General features: G+C 34.4%; 1 protein-coding gene across 4 annotated transcripts; it reads left to right on the forward strand.

Annotated features, from left to right (window-relative positions):
- The first annotated feature begins 15,959 nt into the window (after positions 1–15,959).
- LOC120090060 (DNA-directed RNA polymerases I and III subunit RPAC1) lies at positions 15,960–22,298 on the forward strand. Of its 4 annotated transcripts, none has more exons than XM_039047547.1 (10): positions 15,960–16,119; positions 16,202–16,496; positions 16,822–17,007; positions 18,611–18,737; positions 18,889–18,969; positions 19,089–19,282; positions 20,464–20,559; positions 20,631–20,721; positions 21,207–21,323; positions 22,037–22,298. In XM_039047547.1, exons 2-10 carry the CDS (start codon positions 16,320–16,322, stop codon positions 22,138–22,140), a joined length of 1,173 nt encoding a protein of 390 aa, XP_038903475.1. In that variant the 5' UTR covers positions 15,960–16,119; positions 16,202–16,319; the 3' UTR covers positions 22,141–22,298. The 4 variants fall into 4 exon arrangements, with proteins under 4 accessions (XP_038903475.1, XP_038903474.1, XP_038903476.1 ...); XM_039047546.1 differs by having other exon boundaries at positions 16,267–16,496; XM_039047548.1 differs by having other exon boundaries at positions 15,966–16,119; positions 16,205–16,496.
- The last annotated feature ends 166 nt before the right edge of the window (positions 22,299–22,464 follow it).

Genomic DNA, 22,464 nt, shown 5'->3' on the forward strand with positions numbered 1-22,464 from the left:
TATTTGGGGATTCATCTAATTTAGGAGCTGAGAACTCAAACTACACAGAAGGAATTCACTCCTTCCCCGAGCAGGATGTAAGTAGATAGATGGCTCTCTTAAGGGTGATTTCGAGGTTTAAACGATTGTGCGCCACAACACCTTCTCTGGCCCAGAGGTGTTCACATATAGTTGGACTATGTTGTATTGTTCATTAGAGAATCAGGGTACTTAAGGAGTGAGATGTACTACAGGGCAAATATGGTAAATTGGTCCAGCTTACTTACGAGCATCTGTGAAGGTCATCGTACTCATGATTGGTTATACCAATGGACACTGAAATATATTTGTGGTAAGAAGAGTTCAGCTGTTGGTCTTTAGTGGAATCACTGACAATTAACAGATAGTGAATTCGTGACTAAAGTTTAGTCAACTATTCACATATCGTTGGAGCTTCGAGCAACAGGTCCATTAAGTCACCTGGTAGTTTGATAAAGTCGGAACCAGTGTTTGGGTTAATTTGAAATGTTCAAATTGACAAGAGGAAGTTCAATTATATGATATATAATGGACTGGTTAATTATTATATGATAAAGATTTGTAAATGTATGAGATACATTATTTTTTTGGAGGAAATTAGATACAAATATGATTTATATAAAGTAAAGGAAAAATACTATAGTAGATATATGATATCAAACTATAGGATATAAATATAATATGATTATATTTATTAATTAAATTAATTGATTAATTATTTAATAATTAACCAATTAGTCTACATTCGAACGTGGGAAGATGGGGCTGCGAAGGTTATGGCAACTAGCGGGTTAAAGTTTTGAAAATCTTTTTCATTTGAGAAATAATTCAGTCGTGCATTTTGATAACCTGCGCCCTAAAAAGAATTCGTGAAAGAGCAATCACGAGAACCTATACGATAGAATCTCATTCGTCTAAACGATCGTCTAGTTCATGCATTCTCTAAATAATTGTATACTTTTTTACCAAACGATCATCCAGTTTTTCCTAAACGATTGTGTAGCTCTACTATACGATAAGCGTCTCCGCTATACGATAGCAGAGTTCTTCTCGTGCGCGCTTATCATCTACATGAAATTTTCTCCTCCATCCTCTACCAAACTCACCAGAGCCCACTCTTTGGGTTTTTAATGTCGAGGATACCCGGGTTTCCCTTATGGTGGTGTTTTTCCCGCGGCCTTGTTTGTGTATGTTCAGATCGTGCAGTAACAGTTGACAGACGCACCATATGCTGGTAGATCGGTGGGAGTTCTCCGCTGCTGTGGGTTCACACATACGAAGAAAATCTTCCTCTGGTATGAACCCCTTTTCTCTATGTTTTATTGTATTCTGAGCATGCCGTTGATGAGTTTAATATGCATAACTGTTAGTATGGAATGTATATCGTTTATGTTCTGGTCAATGTGAAATCAGAGCGATCTAAGCCCGCTCATGGAACTCTCGGTATGAGATCCTTCAGTAACAACTACAGAATGGATCGCATCCAATAGTGTTACCAGAATTACCCAATTTCATATATGTACTTATTAGACCATTTAGGCTATATACCGTCAACTTGATCCTGTTTATGTCACTACATAAAGTTATAGTATTCAGACTATAGCAAAGGATACGTTTATTGGATTTTCATAATAAGATGCAAAATCAACAAGTCATTATTATTGATAAATAGAATGTTTAACACGAATTGCGAGTTCTAGGATATTCCCAACAATCTCCCACTTGGATTAAAACTCCAATGAGAACAAATATATACAATATAATGTTGAGAAATATAATGGAAAAAATACAATAAACTAGGGCATCTCAAATACCATAGACATTCTCCCACTTGCCCTAGATTACACTACTCAGAGTTCTAGTTCAACTAGGTGGCCCTCGAATACTTTAGCCGAGAGGGCCTTTGTGAATGGATCAGTAAGGTTGTCTTCAGAGGCAATCTTTGTGACGATCACATCTTCTTTGTGTACTATCTGTCGGATGATATGGTACTTTCTTTCAATGTGTTTTCCACGTTTGTGACTTCTGGATTCCTTTGAGTTGGCAACTGCACTACTATTATCAAAATATAATGTGATCGGTACGTGCATATCTGGAACGACTTCCAAATCAACCAAGAATTTGCATAGCCATACTGCTTTTTTAGCAGTTTCACATGCAGCCACGTATTTCGCTTCCATGGTGGAGTCAGCAATACAACTTTGCTTGATGCTTCTCCAAACTATAGCTCCTAAGAGTGAAAACTGATCATGAGGTAGATTTCCTGGAATCTACATCAGTCTGAAAATCAGAATTAGTGTATCCTGTAAGAATCAAATCCTTAGGTCCATACACAAGCATATAGTCCCTCGTTCTCCTTAGATACTTGAGGATATTTTTTACAGCGGTCTAATGATCGTGTCCTGGATTGGATTGGAACCTACTAATGATTCCAACTACAAAACATATGTCAAGGCGTGTACACAACATAGCGTACATTAAACTCCCAACTGCAGATGCATATGGAATTCTTTCATCTCCTCAACTTCTTGAGGTGTCTTAGGACATTGTTCCTTTGACAAATGAATTCCATGCTTAAAAGATAATAAACCTTTCTTGGAATTTTGCATATTATACCTTGACAACATCTTGTCAATATAAGATGTCTGAGATAGTGCCAATGTTCTATTCTTTCAGTTCCGAAAGATCTGTATTCCTAAAACATACCGAGCATCACCTAAATCTTTCATTTGGAACTGTGTTGCTAACCATCTCTTTACATCAGCAAGAAAACTTGTCTCATTTCCAATGAGCAAAATATCATCAACATATAGAACTAGGAATGCTACAGTTTTGTTTACTATCTTCTTGTATACACAAGTTTCGTCAACGTTCTGTTCAAAGCATTTGATCGCAGTGTCAAATCTTATATTCCATGATCTGGATGCTTGTTTCAACCCATAAATGGATTGATTAAGCTTACAGACTTTCTGTTCCTATCATTTTTCGATGAACCCTTCTGGTTGAGACGTAAAAATACTTTCATCAAGATAGCCATTCAGAAAAGTTGTCTTGACATCTACTTTCCATATCTCATAGTCATAATATGTGGCAATGTTAAGAAGTATTTTTATTGATTTGATCATGGCAACAGGAGAAAAAGTTTCTTCATAATCAACTCATTCTCTTTGGGTTAACTCTTTGCCACGAGTTTGACTTTACAGGTATGTACCTTGCCAATTTGGTCTCGTTTTCTCTGTTTTCTCTTGTAGATCCATTTAAAACCTATAGTTGTTACCCCATGTGGTTGATCTACAAGTTCCCAGATAGAGTTGAAGTACATAGGCTCCATTTCATCATCCATAGCTTTTATCCATTATTCCTTGTCGACATCTTCCATTGTCTTTTTAAAGGTTAATGGATCCTCTAAACCACCATCTTGTATGATGTTTTGAGTTTTTGTTATACCCATGTAGCGTTCAGGTTGTTGAATAACCTTCCCACTACGACGAGGCATTCCCAACTCTTGGGATGGATGTGACGAGACAACAACCTTTGTTGATGGACCAACTTGATTAACAACTCTTGTTAATCTTTCTGTAGTATCTTTAGACAGTTCTTGCAATATTAGTTTAATGGGAGGTAGATGATTTTTAATATGATCCTCTTCCAAGAACGTAACATTTGTCGATACAAATACTCTATCTTCTTAGGGATCATAGAATAATCATCTTTTTGTTTCTTTGAGGTATCCTACAAATAAGCATAATTTCGAACGTGTTTCCAATTTCTTAGGATTCTGTACCAACACGTGTGTTGAACAACCCCAGATATGGAAATGACGTAAACTCATTTTGCGTCCTTTCCATAATTCATATGGTGTTTCTGAAATACTTTTGGATGGAACAACGTTCAGAATAAATACTGCAGTCTTTACTGCATACCCCCAAAAGGATTGAGGTAACTAAGTAAAACTCATCATAGACCGAACCATGTCCAATAAAGTTTGATTTCTCCTTTCTGCAACATCGTTTTGTTGTTGTGTTCTAGGTGCTGTGAGTTGGGATTGAATTCCATGATCTACTAGATATTTCTGGAATTGTAAATCTATATACTCACCACCTCGATCAGATCGAAGTGTTTTAATTCTTTTACTTAATAAATTTTCAGTCTTAGCCTTAAATTCTTTGAACTTTTCAAGAGTTTTAGACTTGTGACTAATTAAGTAAATGTAGCCATATCGAAAGTAATCGTCAATAAAACTGACGAAGTACTGATATTCTCCTCGAGCTTTAACATTCATTGGACCACATAGGTCTGAATGTATAAGTTCGAGAGGTTCTTTGGCACGAAGACCTTTGTCAGAAAAAGATCTTTTCGTAATTTTTCCCTCAAGACATAATTCACATGGTGGTAAGGAACTGTCTACTAACTTATTTAGATGACCGTTTTTTACCAATCTCTCAATCCTGTTAAGATTAATGTGACCAAGCCTGAGGTGCCAAAGATAGGCATTAGGAGAAATTTTCCGCTTTTTATGATGAGTCTCAGCCGTTTTAACCATCGCTATATTTAAAATGGCTTTTTCTTCGGTTGGTTTTAATATGTATAAGTTGCTATCAAATCTTGTAGAACAGATATGTACACCTCTTGAATAAACAAACACTTCATTACATTCAAAAGATTCATTGTACATATTTTCTAATAGACAGAAAATGGAGATTAGATTTCTTTCCATCTTTGGTACATAGAACACTTTCTTAAGCAAGATAAAAGAATTTCAAAAAAAAAAAAAAAAACTTCACATCTCCCACTGCTTCAGTTGAAATGAATTCATCTGTTCCCACCTTGAGAGTCATCTCAAATTTAGAAAGTCTTCTCCAAGAACTAGTTTCCTGTAGAAAAGTACAAACATGATTAACGGCGCCTGAATCCAATATCCAGGTAAGGTCAGAATTTTCCACTATACATGTTTCAACAACCAGTAAATCATATTTACCTTGTTTAACCTTTTCTGCTTTCTTTTCAGCCAGATATTTTGGGCAGTTTTGTTTCCAATGCCCAATTTCTCCACAATGGAAAGATTTTCCTTTGAGAGTTTTGTTTGTTTTTCTTTGCAGTGACTTTCTTTTTCCCTTTTCCTTTCTTCTTCATCTATACAGTTCTGTCCTTAGAAGAAGAAGGATCAACTTTCTTATCATCAGTGGGTTTCGTATCTGACGTTGACCCCTTATAGGACTTTTTCGATTTCAAAATAACATTTATTTCTTTTTCTTTCAGTTTCATCATAGATTGATAAGTTTGCAACTCATTCAATAACGTCGTCAAATTATAAGTGATTTTGTTCATGACAGTGTTTGTCTTGAACGACAGATCACTCTTAGGAAGAGATTTTAGTATCATGCTCACTTGATTTGTTTCGTCTATCATTGCCCCCTGAGCCTCCGCAATGTTAAAATGGACCATCATGTCAAAAACGTGTTCTCTTACGTTGGTCCCATCTTTCATGCGTGTTACATAAACATATTTGATGGCTTCATGTTTAACGGAAGATAACGGTTGCCTGAACATCTCCTGTAATGATACCATAATCTCACGAGCTGTGGGCATAACCTCATGCTTCTTGTTGAGTACATCAGATATACTTGCCAAGATATAGGCTCGGGCTTTCTCGTCCGCCCTCACTCACCTATCATAGACATCCCGAACATTTCGGGTAGCCGTTGAACTGGGGACTGGAGGACACTCCTCCGTCAACACAAACCTCAGATCATCTACTACTAATATTGTATTGATGTTTGACGTCCAATTCGACTAACCCTCTCCATTAAATTTGTCAGAAGCAAGCAATTGTATGATTGAGTTCGACATTGTTGAAACATTTTAAACAAACTCTATTAAATATGCATCTAAATCCATTTTTAGCAAAACTTAATAAAGTGCCCAATAAATATTTATTTATTTGCAACGATACTTAAGTGATTTAGAACAATTACTACCGAGGGGCAGTCAAAAATTCCTTCACAAAAGCAAGACAGTTCTTGACCAAATACTATTATCCAGAATAACTCATATTCCAATAGTTCTTTTGGTTATCGCTTTCGGTCAAGATGTTTACTAACAATTAGTAATTCTTGTAAGTGTGACCCACTATTTTCAGATCTTATAGAACTGTATGAATATGCCTTCGAAATAGAAGACAATATCCAAGACGGAACTATAAGACCCTATTCATTTTACTGAAGCTTGGGTTGTTCCGAATCTTATGTTACAACCCTTTGAGGGGATCGCCACGGTTAAACGACTAGCTAGTGCTGCCTAAACACGACAGTGGGCGCAACATAGAAATCTCACAGTTCAAACTAATGGAGGAGACCGTAGGACAATGTTGACACATTTCCTTCACCCATTTATTATGAACGATATCCCTCATTCACCTTGTTATTGACCCATGCAAACACTTTCTGAATGGAGCAATCGAGGTGAAATTAACAAGAAGCCGAGCATGGATCTCACGGTGTGAACTCTTGAGGACGTAAGAGCTAATAACTATATATCAAATATATTATTAATCTCCCACTGAAGTGTTCTAAATGTTTGGGTAATTTACTTAGACATGACGACTAATTTCATATAACCTAAGTCTAAGTGGTTTATCCAAGTATAACTTTTATAATTAGATTTAACCTACAATGTCTAGGTGATAAACCATTTTATTACCTCACATCGCTCACGCAAGCTCATAAAATCAGTTAACAATTCTCAACCGTTTAGTCATAATCCCTAGGTAGGAGGTGTTCTGTAAACTGTCAGCTTAAGTACCTCTAGCCTTAGATAGGTTTATGAACTAAAATGAGTTTGTAATTGTATTTTATAAGGTAACAATCTATTTTAACGTTTAAAACTAGTTGTTAATGTAAGTGAGCATGCAGTTGTTCTTTGTTATGGATTTTAAACATCTAACCAATTTTATAACAACCTACAAAATTTAGACATGCTTAATATCCACAACATTCAACAAAGATATCTAATATAACCATTATATTAAACATAACCCTAACATGCATATTATGTATTATAACAATTATAACATACTTTCAATGCATGTAACATGCTTCCTATGGTGGGGTTTTAAATCTACATGGCATACTATATGGATATACATGAATTATTTAATTATTACATATATCTCATGTATAAAAAATTAAATACTAATTGATATGGTTTTTGTTTTGGCATAAACAAGCAAACAGAAGCCTAACTATTACAAACAGCTTTAAAATCATCTTTGAACCGCTCGAACTGCTCCAAACTGAATCTAAGCATCTTGAACCGAGCTGGATGAGTCTGAACCGGACTAGACAAAAACCTTTTGAAGCTGAACCAGATTGAACCTTGAGAAAACCAATCGAACCGGCTGCTCTCGGTCCAACCTCAAAGTCTTGCTAAAGCCGATCGTGTAGCGCTGAAGGCAATCATCTAGTGCCATCACCTTATGTTGAGAAGAGGTACACGATCGCTTAGTGACTGCCGAAGCTAAACGATTGCTTAGCTCTATCTTATAGAATTACACAATCACTTAATACCATTGCCTAGCTATCACTTACATGTCATCGTTTAGTATCCGTCGTAGCTAAACGATCATTTAGCTCTATCGTATAGAACATCATCATGTCGCTTAGCATTTTGTCTACACAATCGCTTAGCACCACATCTAAATGATCGCTTAGCGCTATTGCGTAGCACTTCATCGCATCGTTTAATGCACGCTGTAGCTAAACGATCACGTAGCACCATCGTTTAACAAATCCAACATATTGTTTAGCTCCCACGCCAAAGCTAAACGATTGCATAATGCTATCGTATAGCATTTGAACGCATCGCTTAGCTCGTAGGTACACGATCGTTTAACGTTCAATGTCACAACTACCAGTGTCCATTGCTATATGATCGTCTAGCTTTTTTTCACATTGTGTAGCGACGGGAACTAGATGATCGCTTAAAAACTACCCAACAACGAATTTGAGCAGAAGTTAAAAAAACTGGAACAACAGCTTGGCCTCTTTCACTTGTTTCTTCAATTACATCTTAATTTCAACTCTAATGACTCCAAATAAATTACAGACTCTTGCTAACATATAAAAGCTCATCAAACAAGAGCCAATTACAAATTTAATTGAGAAATTAAAGAGAATTAAAATGCCAAAACTTAGAAAACTATATCAGTGCATCAGTTTCATATATCTCATGAAAAACACACACCAGACCAAAATTAAATTGAATTTAACGCTTATATGATGCTCTGATACCAATTGTTAGAGTTAGATAACATGCAGCGGAAATATCAAGGATCCATAAGCATTCAAATTCACTAATTTTGGCAGAAACTAAAACATGATCTTCTAAAAAAAAAGGGTTTTAAGATCATATCTTTGAAAAACTCTTCAAAAACTTGATTGTACAGCAGAAGTCTTCACCAAAGATCACCGTGAACCACCTCAAGATCTTCCCCACTATCCTCTTGGAGCTTTAGATTGAGTTGTGGGACTCAAGAACAACTTGAAACGATGAAGAATAGTGAAAAACTCACAACAGCTCACTTTGAAGAACTTTTTCTTCTCACTGAAATTTTTTCTCAAAGTTTATGTACTAGCATGCCCTCAAATCACTCTAAACTTCTTTGTTTATTGCAGATGAACATGCAAAGAAGAGAAATGCATGGCTTGTAGCTCATGCTTGGAGTATTAATGAAGGGAAGAAAATGGGTTTTGTGTGAGCATGAAGAAGATGATATTAGAAAATCAACATTTTCCTTTTAATGCATGCAAACCGTTTTTTCAATTTTCTTTTAAAATCAAAATTTGATTTCAAAAACCATTTTAATTTATAAAATTGAAAAATAATTTTATAAAATTAATTTGAAATATTAATTAATTTAATATCAAATATTAAATTAATTTTTGCACAATAATCATCTTCATATATTTAAATCATATTTAATTATATATTTTCTATTCCCATTTAATTTGAACGTTTCAAATTAATTTCTCAAGCTACTCTAAAACTTAACCATTTACGAGCTAGTAGGGAGACCTCGCAGACCTACAGATCATGGGCTCCAACGATTCGAGATTAATCGACTAAACTCATTAGTCCGATCTAACCCTCATTCGTTAACTAATGGGACACTCCACTATAGCCTATAGTTGAACTCCCCTCACCATAGATATATTATGTCCACTTAAAACCATAATCATTAAGTCGATCCTTCACAGGTTGTTCGTAATCACAACTAGGTCAAAATTACCATTTTACCCCTGTGAATACATCTTGTTCCTTAAGTTCCTACTAACCCTCTAATGAATAATTTTGATTCATAATCTCTATGAATCAAATCCTTTCTCTATCATGAGAAGGTGGGGCCCCGATTATTCAAGACCTGGAATCAGTACTTAAGAGAACAACCTACTTGCTAACCCTAAATAGGGTAGGAGTGAATTCCATCTTGCAAGGCTATGTCCCCAGCTATTCATCCGATCTTATCCCCAAAATGGGAAACTTATTGAGCAGTGCTATTGGATTACTCTCACTGTTTGCAGATCAAAGGATAATCTTGAACAAATAGGAGTTCATAGCTAGCTCAGGATTAAGATCGAGGTAACCTAGGTTGATGATAAATGAAATAGTCAGTTTTAATAGTAAACAATCGTTATAAAGAAAAATTACTATTTTCGTGGTCCAGTCTATATACAAACTCATTGCATAAGATGCCCTCACTCATATGTCTCAACATGAATGATTTGTGGATCACATCATTTGTAACACTTTACAACTTCTTGTAACAACTAAAGAATGGGCCGCATCCAATAGTGTTACTAGGATGAGATACCCAATTTCATCCATATACTTATTAGACCATTTAGGCTATATGCTATCAACTTGATCCTGTTTATGTCACTATATAAAGTTACAATACTCAGACTATAGCAAAGGATACGTTTATTGGATTTTCATAATAAGATGCAAAATCAACAAGTCATTATTATTGATAAATAGAATGTTTAACATGAACTGTGAGTTCTAGGACATTCCCAACACCTATCTACTATCCCTAAAAGGGGGTAAGAGTGAATTTTATCTTGCACCCTATAACACCTATCTACTATCCCTAAAAGGGGGTAAGAGTGANAACACCTATCTACTATCCCTAAAAGGGGGTAAGAGTGAATTTTATCTTGCACCCTATAACACCTATCTACTATCCCTAAAAGGGGGTAAGAGTGAATTTTATCTTGCACCCTATGTCCCCAACTATCTACCTGGTCTTACCCCTGAAATAGAAGTTTATTGAGCCGGCACTGTTGAGCCAACCTTCACCTATGAAAATCTAAGGATAATCCTGAATAAATAGAAGCTCATAGTTAGCTCAAGATTAAGGTCAAGTTACCTAGGTCATTGCTTTGAAATAGTCTATCTTATACAGTAAATAACGTTATAAAGTAAGAGTGACTGATTTCGTGGTTCGATCTTGTACAAACCCATTACACAGGATGCCCCCACTCCTCATGTCATAACATGTACGAATTAGGATCACATCGTCTATAGCACTTTACAACTCTTTGTAACAACTAGAGAGTGGGCCACATTTAATAGCATTACCAGACTAAGGCACCCACCCTCATTCATATATTATAGATCATTTTGACTATTTACTCGAATTTGATCCACTTTTATGTCTCCACATATAGTTCAAGTACTCATGTAATATCATGGGTCTTTTAATTTATTGGATTTCTAAAACGAAATAAGCAATACATATAGTTAATAACAACTTATTGAATATTCAGAATAAGTTTTATTGTTTACAAACCATGAGTTTTAGGACATAAAATCCAACACATCAACGGATATACTTTCCTAATGCTGATATACGTTGAAGGGTCTGGCCAAGAGAGAGTGATATCGTCGAAGGGTCTGGGTGTCGGTCCGATTTTGGGTGAAATAAAAAGTTGGGTAAAATTTTGAGATTTCAGGAATTTCAGACAATAACTCCTGATGGTCAAAACCACCGTTGGGCATTATGTTCTCTCCCGACAAGTATAAAATATCATCGGGAGTAGTCGTTTAATTTGGTGGCCATTTCTTATTCCGAACACCTACCAATAGGGCGTCGGGAGATCCGTCCTATATGCCGATGGTGTTTCTACGACGTCGGCAATAGTCTTAAACTCCTGATGCTTGCATTAAAGGCATTGGTAGATATTGTTTCGCCCAACAATCTAACCACCAACGCTTCAATGTAACGTTGAAAGATACCTTTTATTCTTGTAGTGAATGGACATTAATAAGAGAATTATTTTTGGTAAATTGCAAAAAAAATCCACTAGTGTTTAAATACAACAATTGCACTCCTAAACTTTCAAGGAGGAGAAAAATAAATCTAAGAGTGAGAAATGAGAAAAATGGAACAAAGAGACCATATCAGCCACAAACTTTTAGTTATTTTTATTTTTATTTTTTTAAGAAATAGAGGACCTTAACATTATTTAGTAAAACAAAAATGAATATAGCTCAGCTGAGTCAAGGGTTTGATTCCCCTAACCTCACATATTGTTGAAAAAACAAAAGAGACCACATCGGTCACAAATTTTAGGCAATCTATTTTACAACTAGATAAACAATTAAATTAAAAGAAGAAGAAGATGAGCAACCAAATGACATGTATGAAGTGAACTTCCTAGAAGTGAGTCGTTAAGATATAATATCAATTAAGAAAGAAGATACAAAGTTTTACCTTTATAATAGTTTGAAGGGTTGTTTGATTTTTTGGAAATTTAAATCCTCTAACCAAGGGGCTACAAGGATTTAATTTTTACTCAAATTAAATTTAGGGTCCAATTTTTACGCTTGTAGGGTGGGTTTTTGAAATTTGGCTTTCTTACAAAATGCAAAAATAATATTGAATATTGTACATTTAAAACTAATTACAAACAAAATTGTACATTTTGTAAGGATTTTTAAAGAGAAAGATGGTAGTTTTGCAATAAAAAGCTAAAAGGTCAAAAGGTTCAATTCATGGTGGTTATCTATCTAGAAATTAATTTCCCACGAGTTTTTTTAACATAAAAGTGTTGTAGTGTTAGACGGGTTGTCCCATAAGATTAGTCGATGTGTGTATAAACTGACCCGAACACTTGCGGATATAAAAAAATAGTAATTTTGACAATATGCAATATATGGCAACAACTATACTTTTCTTTTCTTTTTCTTTTTCTTTTCCCTTTTGGTTTGAGAAAGAATCAAAGAAAAACAAAAGGGGATTTATTCTCATCAACAAGTTGTTGAAGCATTCCAAATTTGAGTTATTATTGGACATTCATATGCCTTTAGCTTGAAATGTTAACATAAACTAATTAACAAATTTAGATTAAGCAAGAACCATTTAAGCATGGTATAATAATAGTGAATCTGAAAAGTGACCTTTATTCATTGATTTTGTTGGTTTTGTATAGGAAGTTTGCAAAGTGCCCAATTACAATTGCAATTCTGTGTCAACAACTATGAGACAAATTTGACAAAATTTTGAAGTTTTGGTACTTGATTAAGCTAGGTATTAAAGGTGACGAGACGATATTTTTGGGCACCAATTGTAGAAGAAACTCTAGCATTTGGAGGCTTTATTGGAAGAAGACATTGATTATTGGAAAAATGATACAACCCGATTCTCCTGGCTAAAGGTTAAATCAGGGTTAAGATTGAGAAAAGTTATATCAGGAGTTATATACTTCAAGCCTTCATCTTTCTTTCATCCTTCTTTTCTTAAACTCTATTTTAGCATTTCAATTTAACTAATTATGTTATGTTCAGTCTTATTATTATTTTTTGGGTATTTTCCTTAGGTGACGATTTGAATATGGTTATTTAGGTGTGTCACCAATACTTGATATTTTGCAAATATGGCAAAAACTTCGGATCTTGATTTCAAATTATTTTTTATTTCAATAATGATAGAGAGAGAAATGGCAATCCACATTGTTTGGTGAGGCGACCAGTGATCAGATGCGTGACAAGATTAAGGGGATTGACAGATGTAAGTGGCAAGAAGGGCAGAGTGGTGGTCGACAACGTATAATTGTAGACAGTATGTTGGTGAAAGAGAGATGTTAGGAGGGGGAGGGGTCTATTGTGTGTGAAGAACAAGAAGTTGAGTGGTTTTTTTCTTTTTTTCTTTTTAATCTATCAATAGTATATCAATCAAGCGTATCAATAGTAAATTAGTCAAGTGCATAAATAATAAAAAAGAGTGCATCACTATCAAGTCTATCAACATTATATTAGTAAAGTGTATCATTACCAAGTATATCAGTCAAGTATATCAAGTCTATTAGCAGCATAAACAAATATATCAGTCAAGTATATCAAATTTATTAGTAGTATAACATAAATGCATGATTGAAAATTTTATCAAGAGTATATCAATCGAGTGCATCATCATTAAGTATATCAAGTATATAAGTCAAATGTATCAAATTTATCAAAGTATAAATGAGCGCATGATTGACAAGTATATCAAATATATCAGTCAAGTGCATCACTATCACATATATCATATATATCAATAAGTGTATATTAGTAGTGTATATCCATAGAGACTTTATTTTTATTATTATTTTTTTTAAGTCAATCCTTATCCTTGCATCTTTTATATAGGACTAAACAAGGTTATCATAGGACAACACTCCAAATTATCATGGGTGGACAAAATAATGCAAAATTTTCAAAAACAAATCAACAAACATAATAAGGACTCTTATCGCGATTTAATTCTCAATCTTTTACCTACAAATAGAGATGTCCAAAAAACTCATAGGATCGAAGCCTCGCAGGACCAACTTCGAATGGGAGGGGGAATATCTAAATACACGGAAAATGGGGAAGGGAGTGGAGAATATTTTTTCTATTCGTAATTCGGGGCAGGGGAGGGGAAATATATTCCTGACTTCGCCCCACCCCAACTTTTGTATATAAATTATAAATTTATCGTGTATATATATATATATTAATATTAATATTGTAGACTTTGTTAGGATAATTATGGAGGTTTTAATTATTTAAGTTTAAGACTTTATTACTTTAATTTAAGATAGAATGTTCTAATTGTTGAATTTTAATTTATAAAAATTATGAGAATTTATCATTTTAATTATAACTTTTTAAATTGAATGAGTATTATTGTTTTTATTACCAAAATTGATAATATTTTTTTAAATGAAAATTGTATTAGATATGTTTAAGAAAATGTTAAAAATATATATTTAATTGAAATTAAAAAAAAAATGATGGTAGGAAAATTTTTGGGAAGAGGAAATGGAAAGGGAGTAGGGAAGGCTTGCCTCACCCGGCCATGAATATCTCTAGGTACAATAAAAGAATACACGACAATCGAAACCACAAAACGCAACTCAAAATTCCTCACCATAGTGAAGTGTGACTCAATTATTCAAACCAATATTATTACATCAATGAACTATAAAGATCCTGAGCCAATGAAACCTAACTATAAAAATGTTAGCCCACCTCTCCCAATTCTTTAGAGGTTCAAGAAGAAGAACCAAGATGAAATTTTTTACAAAGTTTTTTTAGATATTTTTAACCAGCTTAACATCAATATCTCGTTAGTAGAAATCTCTTGAGGAAATTTTTAGCTATCTAACTTTTTATTAGACGAAATCTTAATGAAAAAACACATGTTAGAAGATTTCGAAACAATTTCATTGATTGAGAATTATGACATATTGTTAACAAGAAAAATGACACCTATGAAGCACAGATACTTCATGTGAGACAAAAAATACGTATCTGACACGACGTATCTATTTCTACGCATACTTTTTTTTTTTAAAGAAAAAAGACAAGTAATTCATCTAATTTTTTCTATCTAAAACTAGGCAATCTATTTAAAAAGCTTACTACTCGAGTCCAAAATTAAAAGGAAAAAATAAATAAATAACCGACCAAACCCTAGACTAGAATTATCTAATCTCCATCTTTACATTTGAGTCCCCACAAAGTCCACCAAAATATAAACCATTTGGATATCTTCAACAACAATGAAGAAGTTCTTCGTTTATCTTCGTACTTCTCCCTCTAATCTTCTTCTTCTTCTTTGCGATATGAATAACTTTTCTATTGCATTTTATTAACTATAGTACTTCAACATCTTAGATGTTACTTTTTTTTGTATTGTATTTCAGTGTGTATTCTATTTTGTGCTATTGTTATTAACTTGTATGCTAAATTTATCTATATCCTAGATTTTTTTAAAGGCAAATAAAATGTATCGTCAACATATCAGTATCCTTGTTTTTTACAAATATATATATTAAAAAAATATAATAAAAAATGGCACATCCTTAGAGGTATCCGTATCTTAGTTTTTTTAGAAATTGATGAATCATCATATCCGTATCGTATAGTCGTATATGTGTCTGTGCTTCGTAGAATGACACCCAAACTACAAAACCTAACAATTCCTTACAAGGAAGAAATGTTGGATGTGCATTTTGTGATTTAGGCATAAACATCAACTTAATGCCCCATCGATCTTAAAACATTTGGGAATTGTTGGTGAATTTAGGAAGTGATGTTTTAATTAGTAGGTAGGTTTCTAACTAGATTATTATCAAATTTGTGATAGAAATCTAAAAAAATATTCATTCAGTGAGAGTTGGGCAAATCGTTAAGAAATCGTTAAGAAGATGGAAAAGAAAAAAAGAAAATTGTTTATTTTTTTAAAAAAATAGATTAAATTATAAAATTAGTCAGAATTTAGTTTTTTTTTGTTTGATAAAGCTTTTTTTAAGTAATCTTTGTGGTAAATCACAAGGATCCCTTAAAAAAGGACCAATAGTATTTTTTCCACCTATTTTTCAAAATCTTAGGACTAAATTTATTGTCAATTTTAAAATTACAATAAGCCCTAGCGAATTCTATTTCCCACGCTAGCGCTTAAACCCTCCCCTCCCGTCTAAAACCTTCTCAGCCGAGCTGTTGAGCGCCGCCGCCGCCGTCTTTCCCGAGTTTGCTTCTCCACCGCGCAGCTCTTCAGAGTTCTGATCTCAGGTATTCTCTCTGTTCGCAACTTTGTCCTACAAAGCTTGGTCTTGGAGCTCTCTCTTTCTAATTGTTGTTCTTATTCCGTTAGAAGCAAGTTTCTTACAGCCAGATTTGACCCTCATCTGTCTGATTTTGTTCCCATCTCCTTTAAAGTTACGGCCGAGCCCAACGACCAAATTGTGCACACTCTGAGTCGAAGATTGATAATGTCCGGTAAAGATAAGAGTTTGCATAATATGTCGGATTCGGAATCTGAACAAGAAGGTGTTGCCAAAGAAGGCATTGAATGGATTATGAACCTTCCAGACGTACCCATGAAGCTCCCACCACATTTGGAATTGCAGAGAACTCGAGTCGAATGCAAAGCCGATGCTCCCATTCATGTACTCTTCTTTTCCATTTCACATAATTTGGTTATTCGAACTTTAAGAATGCTTTTCAATTCATGTTAGAATAAATTTTGTATTGTTTTATTGCTCAAGCTAAGTAGAAGCTGGAGGAAATATCCTTTTTAGCATGTTTTCTGTAGTTGAATGTTAAATGTGAACCTATTAAATCACGTTTCATGCTTCTGGAGCGAATTTAATGGAATCTGTGTACTTTACTTGATTTTTATTCATTGTACGTGTACTCGCATTATTTTATGGTGTAACAGGCTTACTTTAATTTTCTTCTCATGGTCCTTGTTGTAAACGTGGACTTCTGTAGACAGATACCATACAGTATTCTGGAGCATTTGCTTCGATGGGTGTTGATAATAGTTTGCGTCTGGATTATTTTCGCAACAACTTTAAAATTGAAGTTATTGATCTCAAAGAGGATGACATTGAGTTTGACATGATTGGCATTGATCCAGCACTTGCTAATGCATTTCGAAGAATCCTGATAGCCGAGGTAGGTAATCAACCACAATGAATTAAAACCATAAATAATTGATTATTTTAGTGAGACTTTGCTGAGTTCTTGGCTTTTACTTCCTTATCACTACTTCTGGTGTTGTATTGTGTGTCATATATCACAACGCTTGAGATTTAGCACAAGCTACAAGCTCTTAGCTTTCTTTGTTTCATCTGAAGCTTGTGCTTTGTAGGAAAAAGACGTATTCTTTCTATGACAATGTATGAATGTTTGGAGTCTGTGGCTTATGAAATGGTTATAAAAATTACGTTAGTTGTTGTCTATTGTTCAAAATTTGTAAGTTTGTTCATGTATTCAAATCTAATAAAATGGGGATATTGGTGGTAATGGCTTGGGATGTTTAAGGTTTGTCTTGTCAGACATGGCCCAGGGTGCAAGCTCACACTTTGGTTAAGAAGAAAAAGAAATTTGTGTTGTAATACCCTATTGTTTCTTTTACCACTTTAGCTCAAAGAGACACTATTGACGTGACAAACATTAAGAATGAGACAATCCTGCTAACCTGAATGATGATGATAGATTTAACCAAGAAGGAATCAACTGATGGTAATTTAGACCCTTCTTCTTCAATCCCTTTCAGGTTTCAGCGTCCCTAGTATGATAGGGAGACATTAAAATTGGCTGATCTTTTCTCTCTTCTTCGAGACCAGCATGTCATCCCAAGGAGAAGGAATGTTAGTATTTGGTCCTTCGATCCTTATAGGGGTTTCTTTTGCCATTCTTTCTTCTTTTCCATATTTTGTCCTCCCCTTCTCCACCTCTTGTTGCCTCTTTTTTCTCTCTCTCCCAATGTTTTGTTTCCACAATGGTGCACTCTATAAGGGCTATGAGGAGGACCTGTTTCATTTGTTTTGGGATTGCCAGTTTACTCACCACATTTGGAGTTGTTGGTCGAGAACTTGAGAATGTTTGGTGTCTGTTTGGTTTGGAATAGAGATGGCACCCAGGTGGAGGAGGTGCTTTCACGCTCTCCATTCAAGGAGCAGGGTAAAGTTTTGTTGCATGTTTGCTTTTTCGTTGTTTTGTAGGGGCATTTGGTGAGATGAACAATAGAATTTTTACAGAGGTGGAGAGATATGTGAGAGGAAGTTTGGGGGCTAGGTTTAATGCTTCTTTGTGGGCGTTGGTCACGGTGCCTCTTTCTAGTTATGAGCCTAGTCTTGTTTTTTGGATTGGAGTCCTTTTCTGTAGCTAAGGTCAAACTCTCATTTTTGGTTGGGGCTTGTCCTTTTTGTGTGGCCTTTTTATATTCTTTCATTTCTCTCAATGAAAGTGCAGTTTCTTGCCAATAAATAAAAAATAAATAGAGGTTGGAAATTAAAAAAGGTGAAAATTCATAGAAATGAGACTTTTATTTATTTACTTATATATTTTTATAAAATAATAATTATCATAGCATAGAGTATTTTTAGTGTTTTAGAGCATTCCTTGTGGTTAGGGATAGTTAATACTTAATAATGAATTGCATATATGTTCTTTTGTTTGCATTTGCTCATATTTGATCTTTTCCTACGTTAACTATTGCATTATTTACATTGTTGCCATTATTGATTTCGGTTTGATCTGTATTTTTATGTAGGTTCCCACTATGGCTATTGAAAAAGTTCTTGTCGCCAACAATACATCAATAGTCCAAGATGAAGTGCTTGCCCATAGGTTAGGTCTCGTTCCAATTCATGTTGATCCAAGGCTTTTCGAGTACTCAGGTATTTCAGTGTATATATATAAAAATTTAATGTGCTTATGCATGTTGACGCTGAGAACTTCTAAATTCTTGTTGTCAGATACTTTATATTTGACTCTTATCCTTTAACTAATTTCAAGGATATTTAACTAATAGCTTCCGTTTATAATTAGATAAAGACACACCAAATGAGAAGAATACCATTGTTTTTAGACTGCATGCTTGCTGTGAACGTGGAAAACAGCGTCTTACAGGTATTTTTCTAGTTTCTTTTGGAGTTCATGCTCTGTGCATACTTTTCTTAATCATTAACTTATTTCAGAACAATTTTCTTTTCTCATTACTAATGATGAATGTATAATTGGTGATTCAGTGACATCAAAAGCATTGACGTGGTTGCCAAATGGTAGTGAATTTCCTTTGGTGTCAGACAAATCAGTTTCAAACTCAAAACCCAAAACCTATACTTCTTTTAGTTGCAGCCAAGACACACTGCCAGAATTTTCCAACAATCCAATTGGTCCAAAGGACAGTGATATTATACTTGCCAGACTTGGCCCGGGTCAGGTAACTGAACTCTAAATTTTATTTCTCATCTATTGAAAGATAGGGAAGCAGTGGTGTGCATGGGTAGATGACAGAAGCTGATGAGTTATGCTTAGAATAGCATGTTTTAAATTTGAAATTGTGATTTATGTGCTTGTAGTAAAAAAGTAGCACATTTACACCAAGTCATAGCAAGGAAAACAATATGATCAAAGAAGCTATCAAATGTGTTTTCCTTATCTTGAAAGAGGCGGCTGTAGAGCTCCCTCCGAGTTTTCCACAAAAAAGCCCAAATGGGATTCATCCAAAGGCTTCTTTTCCCCAAAGTGTAAGGGTGGTCATTGAGAGAATAGTTGAGAAGACGGTTGAAGTCTCTTGAAAAAAGCGCCAATTTGCTGCTGCAATAAGTTCTTTCGAGAATCTATTGGAAAACTGACAATTGATATATAAGTCATCTTGTGACTTATGGAAAGCTTTACAGATGATGCGGCAATGGGGGTAGGGACATGTATGAACATGATGCTGCATTCTATCATGGATATTGATGGCAATGACATTGTGGCAAAGCTCTCAAAGGAATAATTTGGCTTTCTTTTAAGTAATAATCAGTCCAAATCGCTTCATGTAGAGTGTGAATAGTTGCTGCCCAATTATTTTCTAGGTCTGCCAAGAAGGACTTTGTAGAAAAAGAGCTTTTTGTAGTCAACCTCTAAGCCCATTGGTCTCTTTAGTGTGTCAAGTGGGTATTATTCAGTGGGTTCATGATGCTGAGCCATTCCTTCAATTCCTCATTGGAGAGATTTCGCCTCAAAATCAAATAGGAATTTGATGTAACTAATTTATAACTGGAGTTGATATCACTTCCAAAATAAGGGTTTTTATTTTATTTTAATAGATTTTTTATGCTATAGTTGATAAAGTTGTCTCTTGGAGCAAATGCTCCCCTCTCTTCCATCGATATAGCTATTCTTCCCTCCTCTCGAATGAGAGGTTTTTTGTACATCTTCTGTTTGGGGGTTTCCCTCCATTTTGTAATTTCATGCCATCAATGAAATCGTTTCCTATCGTGAAAAAGATATCACTTTGAATGTGGTGCTTGTGCCTAATTATTTATGCTGCAAGTACCTTTGAATGTGGTGCTTATGCTATAAGGCTAATTGTTTCAGTTCATAATGGGATATTGTTGCTTCAAACATTTATAGGAAATTGAACTTGAAGCTCATGCTGTTAAAGGTATGGGTAAAACACACGCTAAGTGGTCCCCAGTGGCTACTGCTTGGTACAGGATGCTTCCTGAGGTGAGTAAATATGTTACTGTGTTACTCAAAGATGCATCAATATTTTGAACTAATGAAACTTGTGATATTAGGTTGTACTCCTGGAGGAGATAAAAGATGAGCTAGCTGAAGAATTAAAAAAGAAGTGTCCCGTTAATGTATTTGACATTGAAGACATAGCTGGTTAGTTTCCTTCTTACATTTGCTATTAATTATGTACGTACTTGGAACATTATGATGGTGATGATTCCTAGATGGGAAGGTTTCCTTGAGAGTAAAGTTCTTGTCATGGATATAACTAATTTTCCTACTTTGGGAGTCTTGTTTATATCCTTGATGGAGCTATAAGCTTTGTAACCTTTCAAATATCAAAGGTGTGTTACAATGTAAGAGAAAAAGAGGGGTTGTCTACCTTTGCCTTTAGGCTGTTCTTTGGTTCTTTTGAAGAATAAATGTCTCTGTTTCTTATTAAAATGTAATTGGAAAAAAGAGTTAAGTTTTTGTCCTCTCTAGGTATGTTATATCCCTTGCACTTCTGATGAATAAATGAATAATTATTTGTTGTTTCTGATACTCAAAAGATGGATTCCAAAGTTGTTACATGCTGTTGGTCTCTTTTTGCTGAATTCAACTTGCATTTCCTTTTATGGACAATTTTTATTTTGTAGGTAAGAAAAGGGCGACTGTAGCACGCCCACGAGCTTGCACATTGTGTAGAGAATGCATAAGAGGAGATGTCTGGGAGAAACGTGTCGCATTGCGTCGTGTGAAAGATCATTTCATTTGTAAGTAATGGCTGGTTCTACCTTTGTTAAGATGCTTTTAGTGCCTTGGGAACTAGAACTTCTATAAAAAAAGAACTCTTAGGGAGTGTTTGGGGCAAGAGTTATCATCAAAATATAATAACCACCTCTTGCTATAGTAAAAACAATTTTAAAACCTCCAATTAGTTACGGTCAACACTATTTTAAAATCCCCATTTGCTACAGTATTTATTATTTACTACAGTTTTTACTATTTTATATTCATCATTTTTTTATTATTTGCTACAGTGTTTACTATTTCCTTCTCAAACTAAAATAGTTTACACCTCAAACACATACTATTATAACCAAAACTAAAATAATCTACACCCCAAACACAAACTATTATAACCAAACTATAATAACCTAGGACTATAATAACTAACTCATTGCCCCAAACGTCCCCTTATAGATTACTTTCAAACATATTTAAGTCTTAGTAGGTAGTATTTTTGTCATGAAAAACTTCTTTTAGTTGTACCAAACATGCTCCCAAATAAACATGAACTTAGTTATCTTTTTTTTTTTCCCCAATTATTATTATCTAGGGATTTGAATCTCGAACCTTTAGGTCGAAGATTTAGTCTTGGTCTATGCTCAAGTTGAATCTTAGTTATCCCAGTCATCTTTGTTTCAAGAAACCCGTTTTTAATTGAGATAAGGTTTTTATATTTTCATTCATTTCCTCTGTGCAGTTAAGATTGAATCAACAGGAGCTTTACCTCCCGAGGTGCTATTCACTGAAGCTGTAAAGATTTTGGAAGATAAGTGTGAACGTTTAATTGCGGAGCTGTCTTGATTCTTCTTGTCCAAAAGACACGGACCTGTATATTATTTCATTATATTTTTAGAGGTCACCAATTTTTGTAAAATATATGAGTTGAATAGTTGAGTTTTTCTTTTTGAATTGACAGTGGAATAGGATCACCAATGGATTACCAAAGGTATCTTGGACTATTCATATGTGTTTATTTGATGATGGATCTAACATAATTGAAGTTGAATATAACTAACTTGAACTAATTTAGTACAGCTGTAGAAAGAGAAACTTGAGACCATTACAATCTGTCACTTAGAACATTTTTATTTTCTTTGGAGCTAATGTGTGAAATTATACTGATGA

Source organism: Benincasa hispida, chromosome 11, assembly GCF_009727055.1.
Source record: "Benincasa hispida cultivar B227 chromosome 11, ASM972705v1, whole genome shotgun sequence".
NCBI classification, from domain to species: domain Eukaryota; kingdom Viridiplantae; phylum Streptophyta; class Magnoliopsida; order Cucurbitales; family Cucurbitaceae; genus Benincasa; species Benincasa hispida.

Bases quoted from the DNA above. Each gene is read 5' to 3' on its own strand.
- LOC120090060 (XM_039047547.1), top strand. From the start codon at position 16,320: ATGTCCGGTAAAGATAAGAGTTTGCATAATATGTCGGATTCGGAATCT. The intron at 16,497-16,821 runs GTACTCTTCTTT...GGACTTCTGTAG, and splicing joins AAGCCGATGCTCCCATTCAT to ACAGATACCATACAGTATTC. The intron at 18,738-18,888 runs GTATTTCAGTGT...GTTTATAATTAG, and splicing joins AAGGCTTTTCGAGTACTCAG to ATAAAGACACACCAAATGAG.